The following is a 23,375-nucleotide window of genomic DNA, read 5'->3' as shown; positions in this document are numbered from 1 at the left end:
TAGTTTGATAACGCTTCGCTCTTCATTGAGATATCTACCATTCTCTCTTTTTTCTCCTTATTTTCTTCCCAACCCTCCTTCATTGTAACATAATAACATATTCGCTGCCTTGTCATTGAGCATTTGTGCTCGTTTGGATTTGCGAATTCAAATAAAGTATACATACATACATACATACAGGCCGAAAAAATAAAATACAAAAGATGAGGGACATGCATGTGAGCCCATGGCCCAGCGTCCAGTGGCGCTCGTATCGGGCATGCAGCATAGCGAGAAGACGACCATGCGTGAAGTGTGAAACAAGTAATGCCTATCGTGTCAAGGTGTCCTGCCAGCTCGGGTCCACGCAGTCCAATCTGGGAACCGTCGGTGATACTATGCCTGGCTGTAGTGTAGAGAGCAACAATCTTAGGTGTGATGCATTCTTGGGGATGCGCACAATTGAGCACATTTGGTCTGGCGTGCTTATCATTAGTGTCAGCAACATAAGCTTGCCTCCAGCCAAGATAAATAATTCACCAGCGCCTTGCGACCAGCTTGACGGCATGGAAGCTCACTTTGAATCCTCGGTATCCGATCGTATGTTTGCAATGTTGGCCCAGGAAAACAGCAGGCTTTTCCTTTGGAGTTAGTTGCAACTTACTTCAACCCGTGCACCCTTCATGGCGCTGGTGATAACGCTAAAAGAAAAAAGCGAGGTTAAGATGCACGTTCTTTCTGACGTGATGAGCAATTTCAAGTCAAATTTGGCGTAAAACTCCTAATTTCGAGGTGAGCTGCTGGTCACTCGCGTTGATTTCCAACGCGCGAGTTAAATAACGCGACCTGAACTTTCGCGTCATGTCAGACATAACGTGCATCTTAACCAGTCCTCTCTATTGGTAACGTTCAGCCCATAACTAGCAGCCTCTGGCACTTCCAACGCATCGATTGCTAAATGTATGGATATTGACCATTGGATGTGAAAAGAAAACGTTCTGGAAACAAACTAATTCTACTTTGCTTTGTGACAGGGTGTACTACTCCCTGCTAGAATGTTTTCTTTGCACACACAATGACTCGTGCTTACTATTTTTAGCAGGGAGTAGTACAATACCGTTATTAATGTACTACTCCCTGATTTTTAGTGAAGTCTTTGGAAGGTTTGTAAATTATTATAGGTAAGGATTTGGTGATCATGATGTGTGATCCTCCGACATCTAGTCTATCCGAGCTACTGTCTGTAAAAACGACTGACCACCAACACAGTCATGTACATGTATGTGTACGTAGACGGAAAGCTTTTTGCTCTCAGAGTCATAGCCATAGCCCAGCTACATGTCCATGTACATGTCCTTGGATGACATGTAGCATCATGAGTCTAACACGTCTTTTAAAATTATTATTATGAACGTGCACATGCCTACATTATACTTTGCGAAGTAAAATAAAGAATACAATACAATACAAAGAATGGAAGAGAACAACAACATCAGCAAGAGAACATAGGGTATATCCGTCTACGTTGCATCGCGCATCGCTAACTAGAGACGATGTGAGACTGACGCCATCTTATACTCGTGTGCCTTGCAGTCTACACGGTGGCAAACCTGGGATTGCTTTCGATTCCTCAGCTCTCCATACAAGACAGCCCAGATACTGATCTCAGTTGGAGTTGAGAAACGCCGGGCTATGTGCTGAATGCGTACCAACATGCCAATACATGTACTTGCCAATAGCTTAGGTACTCGCAAACACTCTGCCCGAGTTCTATATCCATTCAAAACAAATAGGTTCCCTTCACCCAGTGAAGAGGGCCCAACACAATAATATGGATCACAAAACACAGAAAACGTATAAAGCCCAATCGCCTGATGATTGCGCTGAGCAAGAAATTCGGCGTTGCGCCAAGCTCTACAAACCTCCTTCATGCCTTTTGTGTGTCCATTCAAACCACACCACCACAGTATCAGCAAAGGAACAAGTATATATACATGTATTTGTTGTTTCTCTAGGCTGTTCACCAATCTTCTGACAACAATGATGATGATAGGGGCAAGTGCATAGGACTATCGGAGAGGAGCGGGAATAAACAGGTGGGGCAATTTATTTAGCTCAGGAGATGGCTCTGCCCTCGAGCCTCGTGGGTATGGAGCACTCTCTTTGCAAGTAAAACAGTAACGTAGCTTGTACAGTGTATCTTGCAGGGGACAGCCTCACACGTATACTTTCCCTCCCTCAGTGATCGACGTCAGACTGTGAGCTGCAATGTACATTGTATTCACCGCTGCGGGTGGATCCTGCAGGCGTACACATGCCGTATACCCAACTGTGAGCGGCCGGATTGACAGACTCACTATCTGCCTCAAAACAATCAAGGCTGAGCAAAAGGAGAAAGAAACACAATTCGGTTTAGCTGACAAAAATTCACATGAAACAATACAGTCATTATATTTTGTGAGCGGTGATGAGTAGTTCCCTATCGGTATGGTGACTACAACAGCCGTTGCTTATGATCTGCTCGCTTGAGCAGCCGCGTACTGGTATGGCGGAACTTGTGCCTGTGTTTGTATGCGCGTGCGCGTGTGTGTGCGTGTGTGCGTGTGTGTGTGCGTGTGTGTGCGTGTGTATATTAATATGTGTGCGTACATGTATGTGTAGGCTTATTGGGTTATTGATGTGTGTATGTGTGCGTGTGTGTATGTGTGCGTGTGTGTGTGTGCGTGCATGTATGTGTGTATGTTTTGTGTACATGTGTGTGTGTGTGTGTATGTGTGTGTGTGTGTGTGTTTGTGTGTGTGTGTGCGTGTGTGTGTGTGTGTGTGTGTGCGTATGTGTGTGTGTGTGTATGTGTGTGTATGTGTGTGTATGTGTGTGTGTATGTGTGTGTGTTTGTGTTTGAGGGGTAGGAGGAGGAGATTACCTCAACGCATGTTTGGATTGTTGCATGAACATTTTCCTCTAGTTTCTTCCTCATTTCCGGCCACTATGTCTGCTACTGTATTCACTTCGTCTTGGGGGTTAGCCATGGGGACTTTGCCGTACGGGGACATGAGCTTGCCTCTCAGCACCAGATTCATTTCCTCCTTGCCTGTTTCCGCGGCGTGATGAACGTTGTATTTCCTTCCAAGAAGAGAAGATGTCCAGTCGATGTGTGTGCACCACTGTGCGTGGGCCCGTCGTATACCCAACAATCACTCTAGCCACTAGCAGAAGCATGTCAGTATTGCTGTCCGTATTGCTGTCCGTATTGCTGTCAACTCTGAAAAGAGTCTTTAAAGAGGCATTAGCTTCACGTCGAAAACAACGGTTGGTGGAGTTGCTCGCAGTACGTCGGCATATCATTAGCTTCACGTCCAGAACAACGGTTGGTGGAGTTGGTCCCAGTACATCGGCATGTCGTCCCTACATTAGTCCTGGGCGGATAGTGCCGGCAGAAAATTTGCTGAATTGGGTACCTTTTCTGATATGTGTGATGCATTCTTGTTATGTAGATAAATAAATGGAACAGAATTCAAGAAAGGGACTGCCATTAGGTTTGTACGGTCATGTACTCGAAGTAAGTGTATGCCAATTTTTCGAGCAGTATTCGTCATAGGCTATCCTGCATCCTCATTTGTTTTGTTTTATGCTGCTCTCCACGTGGGCCTAGGTTGAGCTGTTTTCATAGCTTTTAAAAACACAAACACGTCAACGCTGCGAAGACGAAGAACGGCATTACCAGATAACATGCGCGGTTGGGGAAGCACTGAAAATCCCCATATGCCCACCATGCGTTAGGGACAAGCCAGGAGTCCAGAGCACAGTCATGCAGCTCTCTTAGTCTTAGTCTTGGTGACTTGAGCGCCAGTGCAGCACCGTGGTACTGGCCTGCGGTACTGGCCTGTGGTACTGGCCTGTGGTACTGGCCTGTGGACTGTGGTACTGGCCTGTGGTACTGGCCTGTGGCACACTGAGGCTGTGGTACTGACCTGTGGCACACTGAGGCTGTGGTACTGACCTGTGGACTGTGGTACTGGACTGTGGTACTGGCCTGTGGACTGTGGTACACTGAGGCTGTGGTACTGGCCTGTGGTACTGGACTGTGGTACTTGTAATAGGTCAGTGTAACTGCTTCATAATCTGCATTTTCTAATCGCCGACGCCGGTCGCGACCGCATCCAGACTTACTACGCGAATACTCTCTACAACTGATCGAGAATTCTACCTGAGCTGTACCTGGCTGTATATGTATTAGAATTGTTTTAGCTCCCAGACTCTGTACTGTGCTAGTGATGGTCAGTGCCTGCCGTCACTACAGAGATCAACGAGTTACGTTCACCTAACCAATAATGTATGTGCGTGTGTAGTTGTACTTGAACGGCCTTGGCGCAGTGGTGCAGCTTGCTAGCTGCCAGGTAGAGTCCTGCTGCTGCTGCTGGCGGTAACGGCCGCGTTACCGATCATGCACGCCGGTAGGCTACCCCAAACCAGTGCTCTACTGGGTCACACTGGGTGTTCATAAGCCAGTGCAAACTGGCCACAGACCTGACTACTACTAGCACTTTGCCAGCAGTAGATCAAGCTAGCCTGTAGCGTAGACTTTGAGTTTGTTTACTCTGGCAGAGCTTACCACCAATCCCTAGGCGTGAGTGTGAGCAGACTACTAGCAGTGCTCTCTGTAAAGAGACAGGAGATTGCTGCTGGTCAAGGAGCCGACATTCAGCAGGTTACCTTCCTTCAGACATGATGGAGTTGTCCAGCAGAGGAGGCGTTGTATGTGTTCTGGACACGCGATGGCTACCCTTAGTGTTGCTGACTGTAATGTCAAGTCTAGGGTTAAGCGCGGAGGCTGGTCAATGGTCCCCCTGGTCTTCTTGGACACCCTGTTCTGCAACTTGCCTGCCATCAGCCACGACACTATCCTTGTCTTCCTCTGCGAGTGTAGTAGCTGGCACCCAGCAGCATCGCTACAGGGTTTGCGATCCGCGTAGCGCTCTGTCCCCCTCCGCTACAGATGTCATGGGTGATCCTCCACTGGCGGCTGTCTGCCCGCCTGGAAATGGCAGTGAGACCCGACAGTGCGTTGGCCTTCCAGAGTGCAAAGGAAAAACTCCAGGTAAGCGATTTACGATTTTTAAGCCTGGAATGCTATTGGCTGCTGGTGTGAACTCAAGGAATGCTGCCACATTTTCCTGATCGAATTGTGTAGTTTAGGGAGGGTGTGTGTGAATGACTTGTATGTTCTAATTAAGTTTAAAACTCGGGATTTGTCGGAAGCCAAGGCGCTGGGATGCGGGCCGTGACATCATGAGAATGACAGGTTACACCTGGGCGAGAGAGACACCTCCCCCCCCCCCCCTGAATATCGCAAATAATGCAAAGCGCCCGTTATGGTTTTCCGAATCATGTGTGATAGAGTGACGAACGAACGGGTACCGTTTTTCATCGAAAAATCTCCCGTAATGATGCAAAGCCTGGTCGTATCCACGGTAGAATGGTTTGCTTCGCGCCCAAGCATAGTCTCACACGATCACTGTTCTTAGCACCGTCGGTTAAGGTACATGTACTCGCATGATAATGATAATGATCAGAAATCAAGCTTTGTTGGAAATGGAGCTTGCCCATAATAGTTCATATCAATTGCGATAGGGTAGAACTACTAGCTACGTCGCTGTGTCTGATATCGCCTGCTCTTTTAGCTGCTCTCTCCTTCCCTCTCTCCCCCCTTCTCTCGCGCACACACACACACATTCCCCGTGGTCGGTATCGCATATCAATTATACGGTCGCAATGAGGCGTATAGCGAGTGCGTGTACGTTCTCACAAAATACCAAAATTTCTCCCTTGTCACGGAACGCACCTCTTGGCCACAGCCGTTCAGCCATGAACCACGCAACATGATAATAGATTTGTAGCACCAATCCTTCACTCTTCAGTAGTGGTGTGAATTGTGCGCCCATTGTAGCGGCCAGCATGGGCTAGTGTATGTACACGCACGTGAACGTGTGGCAGCCATGTTCACAATTCCCCAGAAGTACCAACGGTTAGTTTAAAGCGTCCAACTTACTTACTGTCTTCCACGATGTGGAGTACTCGTGATGGAGACAGTTGTAGTTGTGCAGCAAAGGCCACATGTATGTTCCAAGCCAGCCAAGGCGCGTAGATGTGTAGCCAGCACCGCTCCCTAGCACTAGTCTGTTAGCTGAAGCAAGATGCAGGTTCTGATAAAGCCACACGATGGGCAATGAGCTGAGGCTAGCAATGCTTGCCTGAACATCGCCAACTGTTAGGTAACGTTGACTGTAGTCGCAGCAATATCCATTGTATTGTGTCGAACAGCTGCGCAGTGGATTGGCGTTTTGAAACGGCCATCTCCATCTCACGCGCTCGCCCTTGCACAGAAAAAGTTTGAGCCTTGAGGCAAGAATCGCACTTCATCACCTCCGGTAACTCTACAACTGTGCAAGCAGCACTCACAGTCTATAGTGGATCGGGCGGCGGGTTAATTTTAGCCACCTCGGCAGAGCGATTAGAACATCGGTGCCATGAAGTGACGCTCTTGCTCTTATCTTGGTCGAATGGAGGCTGCTAAATGTACGTGTACAACGCTACAGCCATGCATACCATGACCATAGGCACGGCTACTAGTAAGCTGTCGGCTGTGGCGCCAAATTTAGGAAACAAATACGCAGAGTAAACAACATAATTATTCAAGAAGTTGGACCATTTCCACAGCATAGTATGAGCGCACACACACACGTGACAAAAACTCGCCAAAAAGTCGCAATAACCTCTTCTTTAAAAAACCTCGGGCCGGTACGAATTTTATCCATTCAACCTGCCGAAACGTGCGTTGATGAATAGAAAGAGGCCAGTGTGCATGTACATGTACTGTGGGTCGCTGTTTATGTTGGAGGCCTGATCAGTGAAGACGGATGCTCTGCAATAATCTCCCGCCCATGCGTTAAATTTCTAAGACATGATTGTGTTAAGACATGCAATTGTTGCTACATGTATTATGTAGCTGCTTCAGTTGAATTTCATTCATGCCCGTCAAAGTCACGTGGTTGCACAATTTGTGCAAATTCTTTCGTTGGGGCGACTCTCCAATCTCCTGTTTACACATGATCCCGTGACCGGATGAATCCCTGCGCTGAATGTGTCGGAGGCGCTTTTGCAGTATGGTTGTTTTAGCTGTTCGATAGTGAAATGTTAGTCTTTACAAGTCACGTAGACGCCCTGGGAATGAAAATTTCATTCTCCACCCCCCCCCCCCCCCGCGTCTGAACCGACATCTTGAAATTCATCAGAAGGAATGGTCTGTTCATGAGGTGCACCTGATAAGCAATGTTTTCGTTGCTGACGTCGGAACACAAATCAGATCTTGTTGGCAACTTCACCTACATGTACGTGAGTGTATGGTTCATCAGAAAATCAACCTCTGGCTGAACTCCGGGTAAGCTGTTGGGAATTCAAATGGGATGATCTAACCACCAGTACCATGGACATTTTACACAGTGACAATAGTGGTGCTGCTGGGACGCTTCAAGGTAACCCTGGTTACTACTTGTACATGTGCATCGCGCTCTCCACAGCATAGTATGATGGTACATTGTAGAATAGTGCATGATGTGTGCCCTCCTCTCTTGATGGAAAACAGTCACATACTACGTATTGCGTTCACGCTCGCTTGTAGACCGCTTGCTTGTTGCTGTCGCCAAACTCCTCTGATACGCTCTTATCCTGAGTATGTCGCAGTGACGTAAGAAGACCAGAAGGCATCCGACAGACTCGGTACTGGTAGCCTCCGTCAATGTGTTGCCGCATAGCAGTGGCCCTCTTGTCGCTAACGGAGCTTTCCCGGGCTCAAGTAACAACGACGCTACTACGTTCGTTTCCACTTTCAAACCAGCCCCAGTGCAAAACATGACAATGAGCATAACCAACCGCTGGTTCCTGGGGGGGGGGGGGGGGGGGGGGGGGTGCAAAAAGCATGCGACAGAGTAATGTACAATGCACGTTGAGAGGCTTGGTAAACACGATTTTTGATGTTTTCGGTCTACACAAGAGAGATTGGAAGCTCTGTCACAACTCTGAGTTTCACGTATTGCTACGATCATCCGGCAACTGTGTTTTCGGTCTAACAATGCAGCTGAAAACACTTGAGTGCTGCAGTTTCTCTGAGTGCTGAGAATTGGTATGTGATCAAATTCTTCGCAGGGCTTCAATGCCAACAACGCATCGTGCGTGAAATGAGCACTGATGACATGATGATAAACTCACTTCAGGCAGCGAGCCGTGTGATTTCCACGACGCCTCAAACAACAAGAGTATCACGTCGTCTAGCTGCGAAAGGGTCGTTTAGACAATTCGCCAAGCACCTCCAATCAATTAGGAGCTGTCCTAAATCCCTCCGAAACCGCTGCCATTGACCTCCGATTAGTAAAGCGAGATGACCATTCGCACATACTCACCCATTACAGTTCAGGAAGACCCAATCATGTCGGAGATTTCGACTTGACGGCACTACAAGTGCAGATTAAGACGCGGCGGTTAAACGCTCTGCTCGAGAGCTCTGCATCGAATCCTACTCCCTATCACATAAGACACTACATCTGCACAGTGCAGTGTGTGCGTGTTTCCTCCTGGACCCGTGATTGCGTTTCGCTGGTCGGGCAGCTTCAACCCAACACCAAATATGGGACAGATAAACAATGATCATTGCGATGTACAGTGATTTCCAGCGCAGGAGCGGTGGCGACATGCTGCACCCTTTGCTGATGAAGTTGGTATTCTGGAGAAACGATTATCCTTCGCCAATACATGTGCATCCATTCGTTAAAACTGACAGAATCAGGTGTGAGGCTGATCAAACTTTGTCGACCAACACGTGTGAGGTGACAAGGTTACCAGGGACAAAGGACATCAAGGACCCAATCAAGAACCTACGCTCCCTACAAACATGGTATGAAACGCACAGCAAATAGACAGTGTCACTGTCAGTATTCGAGACCAGTTTCCGCCATACATTACATGGAACATATTAGACTAGGGTGCACGCAATCGTGGAATTTGCCAGTTTTTCCTGAGACTATGAACTATCTATGGTAAAGGCACACTCTCACTCTTTCTCTGGCCTGTTACTCATTCTCGCCGGAGAACGAATACTACCCCCCCCCCCCCCCCACACACACACACATACATGTACATGTACACCGGGCACATAGCTACTCCATCTTGTCCAAGCGGTATGCAAGTAACTTAACTGAGTTCGTGCCATTCTCCAAAAGGCAACCTTCGTGGCAGGCGCACGTGTTAACAATGACAGTTGCCTCCAGTCAAATGGACAGACACAATCAGCTGCCGTATAGAGATGTTCATGTACAGCATCCATGTTCATACGCAATGTATGTTTTGTACTGTCAAGGACAACAACTGTCTGTCTGGGTTAGGGTTGGCGACGTGGGCGAGGATTCTTGGCTTCTTGTTTGTTAGGGAACACCAGGGCTACACCCAAGACACGTATTGCTAAAACTTAAACTGGCACAGGGAAAGGCAAGACGTTCAGTAAGAGTAAGTTTCCGACTTCGCATACAGACCGCGGGAACTGATCAGAAAAAGACACACATAGTTTGCGTGTGACTCTGTTAGCCAGACCAAGTTTTCGCAACCGTGGGAACGCCATCACCCGCAATGATCAAGGCGCATATGCAGCTCCTAAAGCGGAGAACTGGTCAAGACTGAGTGCCAATAATATTTTATTGCATTTCTCCAGTGGTACACGTGACCCCTCCCCCCCCCCCCCCCCGCCCCCCCCCATTCATTTCGTAGCAAATGAACGAGGTATTGGGTGTTACCCAGAACTGTACGTTGTATCGCCAAGAGTCCAAGACCCAACAGTGTCCTCGCATTGGAACACAATACCAAGCACAGTGTGATGCAACGTTACATATACATGTACATGTACAATCATGTACATGTACATGTATATGGGAATTCCTGACGTGCGTATCCCGGTGTCTAGTGTTTTTAGATGCTGCCGCAGGGACTGAAGGCGAAATGGCTTCCCCAGTACAGTCAGCAGCACTTGTCGTTATGTAACATTCCAGACTAGTACTCGTGTACATTGTTTACCATCATGCTTATACTGTTTACAGTTACCTACTGTTTACATACATACGCACACTCGCACATGGATTTTGTACTGATGTGAGCAACAGCGTAACTCTATGTGGGTTCGGAAAGGTGAAATTCAACTACTTTTGCAATCGTGGGGACGTCCAAGTAGACATCACTTTAAAAAGCTTTCACAGCTAGCTCAGGTATGACGAACCGCTGACCCTCTCAACTCCAGCCAAGAAACAAACAAAATTGAAACAAAAATAGCACACATGAATAATGTACATTTGTTGTACATGTAGCGGTATACATGTATGTGTATTGTATGCAATCATGTCATGTACTAGTATGTGTATATGTACATTGTGTTCAGTGTGCATAGCCCTCGTCTGACCATGGCACGGGCACGGGCATGGGCATGGTCTCACATAGAGTACCACAGTGCTGAATGAATGTTCCGGCCACTTGGACACCGATTGCCAGCGTGTGACTCGACCTCTCAGGAAACTATGGACGTTCTGAGATCTGGCAGCCCATCTAACGTTCCTCTCATCAGCGAATGCCTATCGTATCCTGCACATCTACAGTCAGTGTACAAGTACAGTCAACAGTCAACTTCGCTTATAACGACACTCGGCGGGGCATCAAAAACGTGTCCTTATTCGCGAAGTCTCATTGTGTATTACAGTTAGATGAGACTTTGCTCTGGGCATGGAAATTCTGTCGTTATTCGCGAATTGTCGTTATATCCGCAGTCGTTATTAGCGAAGTTGACTGTACCTACATTGTAATGTAGAACAAAATCATCATGCAGTCGAGTAGGCTCAGCACAAGATGTCAGCATTCGTTCAGTGGTCAATGCAATGACCACACACTAAAAGCTAAGCTCTGAAAAACCTGTAACAGCCTTTTAAAAATTGTAGACCCTGATGGGAACAAAGTTTTGAGCAAGCTTTCAAACTTCCTCCGTCAGCCACATTGACATCATACTAGCAACGATTGTTTGAATTACTTTCTGGATAAATGAAATCGGCTACCAACCGCAGTAGAGATGCTTCAATTCAGACCTGGAGCCAGTTCTCTTCAGTTCTCTTCAGCCAGGTTAGTGATTATTCACTCAGGTAATCATGGCGCTGCACGTTGAACCTTCCGACCACTGTGTCAGACGTACTAGACGCAACCAGCCCCTTCCTGTCCACTGAACTGACGTGGTGGTGGCGGTGGTGGTCCGTAGGTGCTGTTACGCGTCTATCACCATCTATCTCATGTTCATTCACAGCAGCATGCGTCGCAGTGACATTTGCACTGCCACTGCCTCAAACTCACCGTATAGTAGATCTACTGTCTGGATTCAGAGTCCTGGCCTTACCTACACTAGGCCGTTCTTGTTTTCATGTAGAAATCTCCATTATAATAGAGCCACCGTGCATATGCGGGTGCGGTGACCTGGTAAATTCTGGTAAATTCTAGTCTTTTCGTTCTTCGACGCACCGTTCTTCGGCGCCCGACACTCTGAGGCGACAGCACTGCAGCACTACAAACGTACAATGTAGGTGGTCTAAACAAGCTGCACACCAGAACAACAGAACAACACAACCAAACAGCCTATTGTAAGGCTATAAAAAAGTCTGTAACAACTGCAGATAGCTTCACCCGCACGTCAACGTGCCGTACTTCAAACACCGCTCCGCCGGCAGCACAAACGCGTACTGGCACTCAACATTCTCACTTGAACTGAGAAAATACGTTTACTTCAAGTATACTCACGCTTGTAGTACTCGAGATGAGCTTTATTTGTCTCGGTGGTAATCCGTGGCAACCACCACCCTCTCCCTACTAAGAGACACAAAGATCCTGAGTTGCCGCCGTGAAGTAACGACCAACGTTCTCACACGTGCTAGCAGTGGTGTCAGCGCTAAGATCTCGACCAAACGCTTGTTGACCTGGACGAGCGGAAGCCACTGGACACGACTACAAGAACAAGGAATCGTCCTTTGATCCCGTGCCTCGTGTAAGAGGAGTAAGAGGAGTCAAAAATAGATTTCAGCAAACTGCGAACGTGCAAGTGTAAGTTCTGCTGCGAGGGGAGGGAAACAGCCATGCCTTCGCGAAAGAAAAACACCCCGAAAAGAAGGGTGGTTGACGGCGTGGTGGCGAATATTCTGAGCACATTGGGCAAATTTGGACCTTCTGGAGACGAAATCTTTAGCAGCTGCAGTCAGCAGGGACAGTGCCAGTGTTTCGCACTAAAGACACCCATATTTTCTATCCAACAGGCTACGTGGCTACTATGGCTACCTATGTTGTCCATTCCATAATGGGTTGGTCAGGGAAATGTCTTTGTTTTGTAAAAAGAATCAACGACTACATAATTGTAGAATGTAGGGGCGTAGATCAAGAAAGAATGCTGGGAATGCTTGTTGGGAAATTGTCGCTTGGGCAGTTGTCCCAGTTCAGTTGTGGTCGTGTAGCCAGGACAAGCTGATGCAGACAATGCAGGTATAAACCGGCTGTATGGCCTATACATGTACATGTAGCTACGGCAGCCAGTGTTGCAAGGCAGGTATTTCTCACGCCAGTCACGGGTCACAGCAGTCAGCAGGGTAGAATCTACATTGTACATGTACAGTCAATGAGTCATGTAGTTTTTCAACGTTACTATTCCCTGGTTCACACAGACCACTCGCGTAGACTCGTAGATCTACTCTGAACCAGGGAGTGGTAGAGCAAAGTACAAAGTAGATCTACATGGCTGTACAGTGCACTGCACTACTCCCTGCATGCTGTAGTCTTAGCCCTGAGCCTAGACTGAAAGGTCAAAGTTCATGCTGCGAGCTTCTCGGCATGCATGCAGCAGTGATGGCAGGCATATCCATGCAGTATAGTAGATCTACTCGCCGAGTATCGAGTGCGGTCTGGAGACTGCACTACACCACAGGGACAATACCAGGCGTCGCTGGAGCACACAGTGCACTCACTGCAAACGTACACGTATCTCTTCACTGCAGTGATGGGCTATCAATCAGCAATCAACTGCAAGGATATCGACATCTGACATTGATGCAGCAGAACGAGGCTTGGCTGAATCCGTCCGTCCATTCTTTCCAAACGCTAACCCATCGGAAGTGATTGTTCTGATCCGCCGAGTGAACACACAACGGAAACCGGTTAGCTCATCTGGCCGCTTGACTGGAAAGGATGGGACACGGTGACCCAGAAGAAATCTTCCTATGCTCGTCGTCAAGCGGAATGGGAAAACTGATGATTCCATTTCACTGCCTGACATGCTAAGATCGGCAGTAATCAATAAAGTCCCCTGGAGGCGCCATGGCGCCATAGCTGAAGTATACCCGCTCAATCTTCGGACGCCGGAAATTTAAAAAAAAGCAAGTTCGATTCGGAATTTTTCTTTCCCTGGCCTTTCGCTAGCGCGACTGCATAATTATACCAAAAAGTTGCACTAACATTCTGAGTTTTTTTGCGAAACATCGATCCACGCCGCGGCTTGCAATAGCTAAGGCTAAGAAGTTAGAACGGACATGTATTTTCTCACCCCCACGGCCACGACTGTCGGCTGTCATGTCACACATGTCACACCTTTGACTGGGAACGCTTACAAATTAATGACCTGATCACGGCCTGCACTGGAAAGGTATTACAAAGCTGCTCTTGTGCGTGGAACCGAATGGCGAATAGTTACATCCGCAACCGAGGAATATGCTTGCTGTGGATTTCAAAAAGTCGAGTTGCAACTCGCCGTCCTTCGTGACATGTACTGTATTATGACGGCTGTGTTGGTCTTGATGTTGTCCTTCTTCAGCGCGCTGGTCGCCCTGGTCAAACTGGACGCCATGTATTCGACTGTGCGGCGGAGTAGCCGTCCAACGACGACTGAGAAATTGCCTGGGCGGATCCTCCTCAGCCTGCAGCGGACCTCTGTTCGAATCCAGAGACTGCACTGCCGAAGGCACCCCATCACGTGAGTCCGGGAGCTGAGCATGCACAAATGTCTCTCAAGTCTCATAGTCATAGCAACCTACTGCTAATATGTTTATGTTGATCACGGTATCATCTACGATCACGTGGTCACCAAGCGATAACAGGAAGTGAAGATCACATACCATGCAGTTTTGAGGTTGGCCAGTTTCTGGTGATCTTTTCAGCAGATTTGGATATTTGTATGTCATACAAATATCCAAATCTGCTGAAGCTGAGAAAACCACGTGAAGTGCACACTGCACGTCTGAAGTATGATCTGAACACAGGGATATAACAAATAGTTTTTCAATAAACAAAATAGTATTCTGCTTTCCTATGCTTTGCTGCAAACCTTGTTTTCAGCTCTGCGTTCGGGGCCGCATATCCACATGGCACGGTTTGTGATGGGCGAGAATAACCTGTATGCCATGGAGGGATCCACGGGTGTGATTGTCTGCTGTGCCGATCTCACTGACAATGACGTAGAGCTCAAGATATTCCATCGCCGATCACAGCTGGTGAACGACTCGCTGACATCGGTAGGTGTAGACTGTAGGAATATGTGTGCCATCCTTGCGTGGCATGTGCTTGCCGGAATATTTGTTCCAGTACCATGATTGTGGCCAATGTTGCGGCCATTGTCTGTATCATGCGAATGTGTAGATGTGTGTAGTTATGAATATGTTTGTTATGAAGGCTTGCATTACTGTACCCATACGCTTTCCCTCTGAAAGCGCTCATGCTATGTCATGCCATGTATTTCTAGGTGCTGTTGACAGAGAAGAACTATGTGCAAGTGACAATATCTCCTCTCAATCTCAATCACAGTGGAGCGTATTCCTGCTTCACTCGTGATGATCCCAATCTAGTCTCAACGTCAAGTTCCATTTTCGGTGAGTTCCATTAAATTGACATCACCATGCAGATCAGAACTCTTTTTGCCCCCCCCTCCCTCTCTCTCTCTGTGTCTCTCTCTAGTCTCTCTCTCTCTCTCTCTCTCTCTCTCTCTCTCTCTCTCTCTCTCTCTCTCTCTCTCTCTCTCTCTCTCTCTCTCTCTCTCTCTCTCTCTCTCTCTCTCTCTCTCTCTCTCTCTCTCTGTCTCTCTCTGTCTCTCTCTCTCTCTCTCTCTCTCTCTCTCTCTCTCTCTCTCTCTCTCTCTCTCTCTCTCTCTCTCTCTTTCTCTCACTATTCTGTAGTCTTAATGGCAAGGTTGTGTTTGCAAGCAGTTTCAATAGTGTCCAATGCTCAGATGGGATTTGGAACTGGCAATGAGCAGTCTCTAAAGCGGCCAGTGCTGTATCCTGGTGGCCATGCATAGTCAACCACACTGTACGTTTGGTTTTGTTTGTCTGTGCATCTACTACAAGTATGTAAATAAAAGGGAGTTTGTCAACTGACAACCGTTCTATTCAGTTGCTATTCACTCTTGGCGCATGCGCTGGATGAAAAATTCTGTTAATTATTAGTGATGTCGAAAAATGTTGACATTTTTCATCCAGCGCATGCGCCAAGAGTGAATAGCAACTGAATAGAACGGTTGTCAGTTGACAAACCCCCTTTTTTAATAATTTTACAATGCAGTTGCGTGGTGTCCACCGCTATCTACCATGTAAGTGTTGAAGTTCAGAGAGAATCGAGCAGTGGGCAGTTGGCCAAATCTCCTCACTTAGAAAATCACCATTCTGTCCGAGCATGACATCACAACATTTTTGCACTCTGCTGACGTGTGCCTTTCTGTTGGCTGTGTTTTGACGGTTCATGTTTTTGTTTTGCGGCAATCTGATGTTTTCTTGTGTGCAGTACGTGCACTTCCAACAGTCCCACCGGGAAGTGGTGGCACTTTGGATGGCGGCATTACCGGACTTAACAAAACCAGTGAGGGAAAGCATGACACCGTCGTGACAATTGTACATTTTGAGAAGATTCTTACTTTTCTTTCCGGCACAAGCTAGGAATGCCCTCTTCGATGTTTCCTATGCATACATGTTCAGTTGCTCTTGCACCGCACACTTTCTTCCATTCCAGCAGCTGTCTGTGCACATGCACGCACACACCCAACACTACACCACACGCACAAATGCACGCATACTTACGCACGCACACACACACACACACACACACACACACACGCCCACACACACGCATACACACACACACACACACACACGCCCACACACAGGCACACACACACACACACACACACACACACACACACACACACACACACACATAGGGGACATTCCATCGTGCATAATGCTTCCTCAAATGACTGCATTACGTTGTTTGTCTCCATCAATACTGGATTGTGTGTACGCTCCGGGGATTCAGTTGCTTTAGGTATAATTATGTGAACATGAAAGAGAGTGATAATTCTCGCCCGTCAGAAGAAATTTAAAGAGAAGTCTAATTTATCTTCAACTGTTTATTCGGCTTGCAGATGGTGGTGATGGCAGCAATGGTATTGGCGACGGTGCTACAAACGAAAGTGATGACTTCCTAGTCATCATTATCCCCATCATGGCCTCAGTGCTCTTCCTGCTCATCCTGACGGGACTGCTCTGGTAAGATGAACACATTGCGAAATAGAACATATCCTACAAAAACACCATATTTTCCAGAGTTTAAGACCCTATGTTCTCTTCCTGTTGTTGTTATTGTTCTCTTCCATTCTATGTACTTGAAGGAGGCATGTGCACTTTCATAACAAAAAAATTAAAAAGCCGCACCACATTTTGTGCCACGAAATACAGTGCACCCCCCCCCCCCCCTAAAAATTTCGACCTAGGTTTAGCATGCATATAATGACCACGAATGACATGCACCTCAGTGTCATCCTACACATATGCGGCTATGCACCCGCTTAAGGGGGTGGGGGGTGGGGGGTGACCAGCTACGCCCCTGCTGATTATCACCTCCATTGTACCAGTACGTGAAACTCTGAGCCGCAGCCGCTGCTGAATTTCTCCCTCATTTTCTTCCTGTTGTACTTGATCCACGTGCTGTTGTTTGCCTGCTCCGACCCTGTCTGTCATACACAGTTTTATTCACCGTCGTCGTAAATCAGCCGGCCGTGGAGCACAGGCCGTCCAGTCCAGCAACCACATTATCAACAAGGTACTCAGACAGCGAGAGTTTGCTCTGCCAACAAACGCATGTTACTTTTCGCACTCCCTTTATGCATACTCGCATAGCCCCATCACGGGTAGCCGAATGCACACGCACTGGGCAAACCCGGTCAGAAAGAGAGCTTTTACTTCCTCATGTACAGTGCTGACAACTGAAATCCGACCGCTGAGCGATGCGTCCACATTCTAGCCGTCTCTATTTCGTACTTTTACTATCCTGTGTTGGGTCTTTGCGATGTGAGCGCACCGCCCAGGGGGTCGGATTTCAGTTCCCAACACTGTATGTATGTATGTATACTAAGAAAGTCTTGGACATCACGCAACTGCATCATCAAGAAAAGGTTTTTTTTGTCACACTGACAACCGCTCTGTTCAGTTGCTATTCAGTATTCACAATCGCCGCATGTGCTGGATGAAAAATTAATTTTATTCTGATGTGGAAAAAAATTATGACATTTCAGGCCAGTCAGCCATAGGCATATGCGGATAATGCCGGCAGAAAAATTGGCAGAATTCGGTACTTTTTCTGGTAAGTGGATAAAGAAATGGAACAGAATTCGAGGAATTGCCCGCCATAAGGTTCGTATGGTTCTGCCAATTTCACTGCTTTTCGAGCAGAATCTGCCACCTTTTCGAGCATTATCCGCCAATGCCTAGTCACCCATCACCAGAATGTACATTGTACGTAAAGTAACCAGAACCCATGACTACACCGTGACAACACCATGACAACACCATGACAACACCATGACTACACCATGACATAGGAAGAGGTTTCTAGAGCATACTTGCTCCTTCCCAACCACTCTGCAACACTCAAACTCTTTTACCAATCAATTTTTTTACAACGTTTCTGCAAAATTGCCCTCACCAGGCATGCAATGGCATGCAAGCTTGCAAAGGAGTAGTTATAATACCGTGGCAGCCTGCAAAAATCAAGATTTAAAGACACTAGCATGGACTAGCTCATTTCACGGGGGGGGGGGAGGAGGGGGTAGTTTGGGGTAGTTGGTTCTCCATCGGAGGTACCCATCCCCTGAACATTTTTTGCCACAGCATCGCTTGTCATTAAATTCACGTGTACCTGTAAGACTGTTGGCCATAGAGTGCCTGCTGACGCGAGATAATGCACAGCTTGTTGACAGCAGTAGCAGAGTGTATGATCATGTGTCACGGAGAAAGAGACTTGCTCTTGTTCTTGTCCTCCGTCCTACCACTAGACCTTGGCAGACAATGCAGGCAGAAAACAGGCAGCATTTGGTACTTTTTTGGTACGGCATATGGATAATGAAGAGGAGCAGAATTCGGGGAATTCCCCACCATAAGCCTTGCATGGTTCCATCAATTTCATTTTTTGTTGAACAGAATCTGCCACTATTTGAGCATTTTCCACTAACGGCGTGTTTGCTTACTGTGGTATTCATTCTACTGATAAGGTACACTTGTCAAATATGTTTGTAGTCAATCCCGTGTCATTACTAACTCAATGGCTTTCTGCTGCTGTTTTTGCTGCTGCTGCTTCCATTGGCTTTGCCTGTTCTTGGATGTGCACTGTGGTGTGTGTGTATATGTGTGTTTGTTTATATCTCCTTTCTCCTCACATGTGTCAACACCTACCCGTCCTGTGCGGCATCGCCCTATCCTCACCACTCAACTCGATATCCGCAACGCCACCTCCGTCGCCTCGTCATGTGACAATGATGACGATGCGTACGATGATGTCACCAACTATCCCCGATGATGTCATCAACTACTGCTAACCTTTAAATGTAATGAATTGGCTAATTGATATGAACGCGCGCGCGCGCGCACACACACACACAGGTGGATGTGCTGGATAATCGCAAGATACCCATTCAGCCCACCGCACGTCCCTCATGCATGCCCTACCTAAGCAGATCACGCCAGCCCATTGCGCTTCACGGCGGCCTGACGCCAAACGACCCGGACAAGCAGAACTTCCCCGCATTCTCCTTCATGCCGACGAGCGCTGCCTCGTCCAATGACCGTGCCACCGGTGCCGAGGGACAAGGCAGCCCGACGGAACCGTTCCGGCCCGTGAATGCCGTGGTGCCGTACCGTAAGATGTCCGCCGACAAACTGCAGCAGTCAGGTCCCACACAGGAGAGGGGTACAACCCCGGACATGGGCCATAGCACACACCGTCTGAATGTGTATAGTCCGGCGGAAGCGGAGCGCGCCTACAGCAAATCCTACGAGAAAGGACTGAAAACAAGCCCCCTGAACGAAGTGGTTGATTCCAATATGGCCCTTCCGACAGACACCATCTCAGATAATGGGGTGTTCAGTGACGGGGACGACGAAAAGGACATCAACGCCCATCACGCTCTCAAGAAGATCAAATCGACGGCTGATGACGAGGACGAGCTCTTCCGTGACATCGCCATTGCCTGCGAATCGCAGTCCATCGACATCAATGAACTGGTCGACAACGATGTGGAGGACACAGGTCGCATCGCCAGGGCTATCTCCATGGAGCTGGAGCGACGGCGCAGCTCCGAGATGCACAAGACGCCACTGCACAAGCTGAACTCAGCGGTCAGTAGCTTCACGACAGTGGACTACAACCCCAGCGAGGGCATGAACTTCTCGCCAGAACACACCAGCGTGCTGCCCGCAATCACGAAAACCGACTGGCAACACTCGGTGGACCACATAAAGCCCGTGGCGACGGGCTCGCCGATGAAGCCAGAGCACTTCGACGCCAAGATGGACGTGAGGCAGTGCTTCGAGGACTTCGCCCGCTCGACAGTGCCGCATCTGATGAAGCACACGCCGCCGGCGGCAACGCCAGCTAAAGCCCCCGTCCCCATAGCAACATCGGCAGCACCAGTGCCACCACGGCCAGCGCAGGTGCCGTTAGTGGCAGCAGCGGCATCGTCAGCAGCGTCTGACATGTCACAGGTCAACACTCAGAGCTTGCCACGCACACGCGAACACACGGACACGCTGGACCGGTCGGACATGACAGCGTTCGGCGCAAACCCGGACACCCTGAAACGTGCCAACGGACTATTGTCGCCCAGCGCTGAGGTCCCTGTTACCATCCTATAGACAACATTACAAACACACCTCTTGTCTCCAGTATTGTCAAAGATCTGCAACCTGACACACCCTGAGTTCACCGTACACGTACATGTATATAATTATGAAGAGAGATTATTTTATAGACTTCTGTAAATACTTTTATCCGACCAAAAAATGAGAGAAAGAACTTTTTAACTATTTTTTTACAGAGAATATCAATATCATGGCTACCGTCCATTTTTAAAGATTTTTCAAACTTGTTGCCAAACTTCTGAAGTATAATATTATTATCATTGAATCCTAGTGTATGTTCCATTGAATTGAGCAGATTGGCCCAGGCTGGCTGTAATTGGCTATTCCAAGCTCAAGCAGAGAACCAGTGCACATACCAGGATACATGCATTTGATCGTGTGATTTTGTTCATGTCACAAGCTACAGTACAGAACGTGTACTACCGTGATGGCAGCTGAAATCCGCCCCCCTGAGCGGTGCGCTCACATCGCGAAGACCCAACACGAGATGGTAAAACGACGAGACAGAGACCGCTAGAATGTGAACCCACCGCTCAGGGGGTCGGATTTCAGTTGACAGCACTGTAGTATGCGTACATGACGGGCATGCCATGAGCAGCTAGCAGGGGATGACATCATGCATTATTATGCTGTTTTTACCTGGTATACACGTACGTACATGCACCAGAAGCTGCTGAACATCTAATTCTGATACGGTGAAGACAGTCGAGGGTTACTTAATGAGCCTCGGAGCTCTAGACCTCTAGGCCGTCTATCGCGTATCTTACATGTTTAAAATATTAAATCTGTTGATCCCCGAGATGCAGAGAGTGCTCAATGTCAGAGACAGAGCTTAGTACAGTTTTTTTTTTTTTTTTTTTTTTTAACTGATAAAGCCTCTTGTACGGGCAAAAGCGACACAATGATGAGAAACCAGGGTATGATAGGAAGATAATATTAAAAATACTACACAGGTGTGGACAATATGTCTCCGGAATGGCGAGAGTCACACTAAAACACAAATGGTTTTAGATCCGGCTTTCAACCACTGCCAGCTCCCTGAGCTCGTTAGCTGGACGATGGTATGCCGACCGAGACCCACGGACACACATGACAGCGGACCGGAGCAGCGCGAAAGACAGCCTGCAGCGCACATATGCAACATGGTGTGCATAGGGCATGCTGGAATCAGCCCTGGCAAGCAAGCCACAGAGGCGCTTAAGGAACCTTTCACATTCAGGGGCGGCAACACCAGAAGTTGACAACACCAGCGGGCTGAATGTGCCACGATCCACATTGACGATTCGCTCTCCGTACTGCAGCTTCTTCTGGCGCTCGTGCTGAAGCAGTAGGGCATCCAGTGGTTGGGCCGAGTAGGACGCCGCATCAGGATGGAAGACGCGTACATCAAAGAAAGCATCCTGTGCTCGGGTCCAGAAGCCACGGGCACGGACATCAGCGCGGGCATCCTCGGCGGTGTTTGTTGATGCAGCCATAAACACCTCTCCAGAGAGCGGGGCTAGCTGAGGCTCGATTGCCACTGCGTGGCAGACCTCCGTGAGTAGCTCCCCTACCATGTCACGGACTTCGTTATGGCGGATTGTAGGGAAGCCACCCCGGGGGCAACACATGGCATGAGCAGTGGAGAACAGAACTCCGCAGGCACACTTCGTGGGGACATCGAGGAGAGGCCAGTCATACCGCAATGCAAGGCCGTCCCTGAACTCCTGCTTCGAGAGGTGGAACCCATGTTCCTTGAGAGGAAGAGCAGTGAGCCAGGAAGAGGGGCCTTTGCGGGACAGCTCATCCATACGACGGGCCAAGGGGCGGTCCGCAGCTTCTCGGAGAGCAGCGAAAGAGGCAGCACTAGCTTTCTTGGAGGACTTGGCAGCAGATGCTCTCTCACGGCGGGCTAGCTGATCCACAAAGTCGCAGGAATGATGCTGCCACTCTCGATCGTGCTGGTGGATGATCTCGTCAACCTGGCTGCTCGTGATGACTTGGGAAGCCTGCAGTTGGGAGGTAGCAATTTCTTTGAAGTATGGCAAACCGATTCCACCGAGCCGGCAAGGTAGCCGTAGAAGAGAGAGGTCATCCGCCGTGAATGTGCGTTTCCCTGTCAGAGCCGGAAGGAAGTGCTCCGTGACCGTGTCATCCAGGCGCTGCAGCTGTTCAGCTGAGAACTCCAGTGTACGAAGGAGATATGTCCATCGACCACGCAATCCGTGTGTGAGGGCGGCATACGCCGCATGAGGTTCGGTAGTGGCAATCTCGGACAGTCGCATAAGCTCCTGCTGCCAGTCTTGTACTTTCCCAGCTGTATAGCCAGCGATGAAATCCGGTGTCCCTATAGCGGCACCCAGGTAGCGTGCTCCATCCGTGACCACTTCAATGCCAGTTCCTGCAAAGACACTGTGGGCCAGGTTGAGCAGGTCAGGCTTGACGAGGAGGAGAGTCTTCGAGGCGTTGACATGGTAACCGTAAGGTTTCCCGGTCTCGTCCACATCATCCCACCAGCGTCGAAGGGCCCGTAGCTTGCCTGCACCACTTGAATCATCGGCATACCACAATTGACGGATGTTGGCGTGGGTAGTGCGGAGGTGCCGTACGAATGGTAATGTAGCGAGGGCATAGAAAACCATCGACAGAGGGTCACCTTGTGTGGTACCCTCTGCGGAGGAAAGCTCACCACCGCCAGAAACGAAGAGGCGGGCATCATCTTGGTAGCAGTTCAGCAGTGTGGTAGCCAGGGAAGGACACAAGTGGCGAACATTGTGAAGAGCTGCTTGGCGGTTCAGGCAATTGAAGGCATTCTTCGCGTCAACTAGTAGGACTCCTTCAGTTGTGGCGTCCTCATACAAGCGCTTCATGGCGTGGACCGCTGCTTCTATCCCAGCTGGCAATCCAGAACACTTCTGGAGAAAACCACAGGCCTCCATTACATCGTCTGACGTTACTCGGAGAATGGATTTGGCTAGAATGCGACGGAGGACCTCAGACACCCCAATGGGCCTGACACCTGGGTTCTTGTCCAGGGCAATTAGACGACAGGCGGTGAAGGGGGTAAGAGAGTCTGGCGGCAAGGTTTGTGTTGCTAGCAAGCGGCCGAAGGACGCCATCGCCGAGCAAAGG

The 23,375-nt window shown here is 48.6% G+C and overlaps 1 protein-coding gene across 1 annotated transcript; it reads left to right on the top strand.

The window, feature by feature from the left end:
- Positions 1 to 4,472: 4,472 nt before the first annotated feature.
- Positions 4,473 to 20,529, top strand: LOC135819880 (uncharacterized). Its single transcript, XM_065333181.1, has 8 exons — positions 4,473 to 5,077; positions 13,901 to 14,059; positions 14,422 to 14,597; positions 14,825 to 14,951; positions 15,859 to 15,933; positions 16,496 to 16,619; positions 17,097 to 17,172; positions 19,008 to 20,529. Exons 1-8 carry the CDS (start codon positions 4,705 to 4,707, stop codon positions 20,256 to 20,258), a joined length of 2,361 nt encoding a protein of 786 aa, XP_065189253.1. The 5' UTR covers positions 4,473 to 4,704; the 3' UTR covers positions 20,259 to 20,529.
- The last annotated feature ends 2,846 nt before the right edge of the window (positions 20,530 to 23,375 follow it).

Source organism: Sycon ciliatum, chromosome 6, assembly GCF_964019385.1.
Source record: "Sycon ciliatum chromosome 6, ocSycCili1.1, whole genome shotgun sequence".
NCBI lineage: Eukaryota > Metazoa > Porifera > Calcarea > Leucosolenida > Sycettidae > Sycon > Sycon ciliatum.
This window is presented reverse-complemented; position numbering and strand designations above follow the sequence as displayed.

Coding starts and splice junctions, on each gene's coding strand:
- LOC135819880 (XM_065333181.1), top strand. CDS start 4,705: ATGATGGAGTTGTCCAGCAGAGGAGGCGTTGTATGTGTTCTGGACACG. Junction 14,598..14,824: donor TGAACGACTCGCTGACATCG/GTAGGTGTAGAC, acceptor ATGTATTTCTAG/GTGCTGTTGACAGAGAAGAA. Junction 14,952..15,858: donor AACGTCAAGTTCCATTTTCG/GTGAGTTCCATT, acceptor TCTTGTGTGCAG/TACGTGCACTTCCAACAGTC.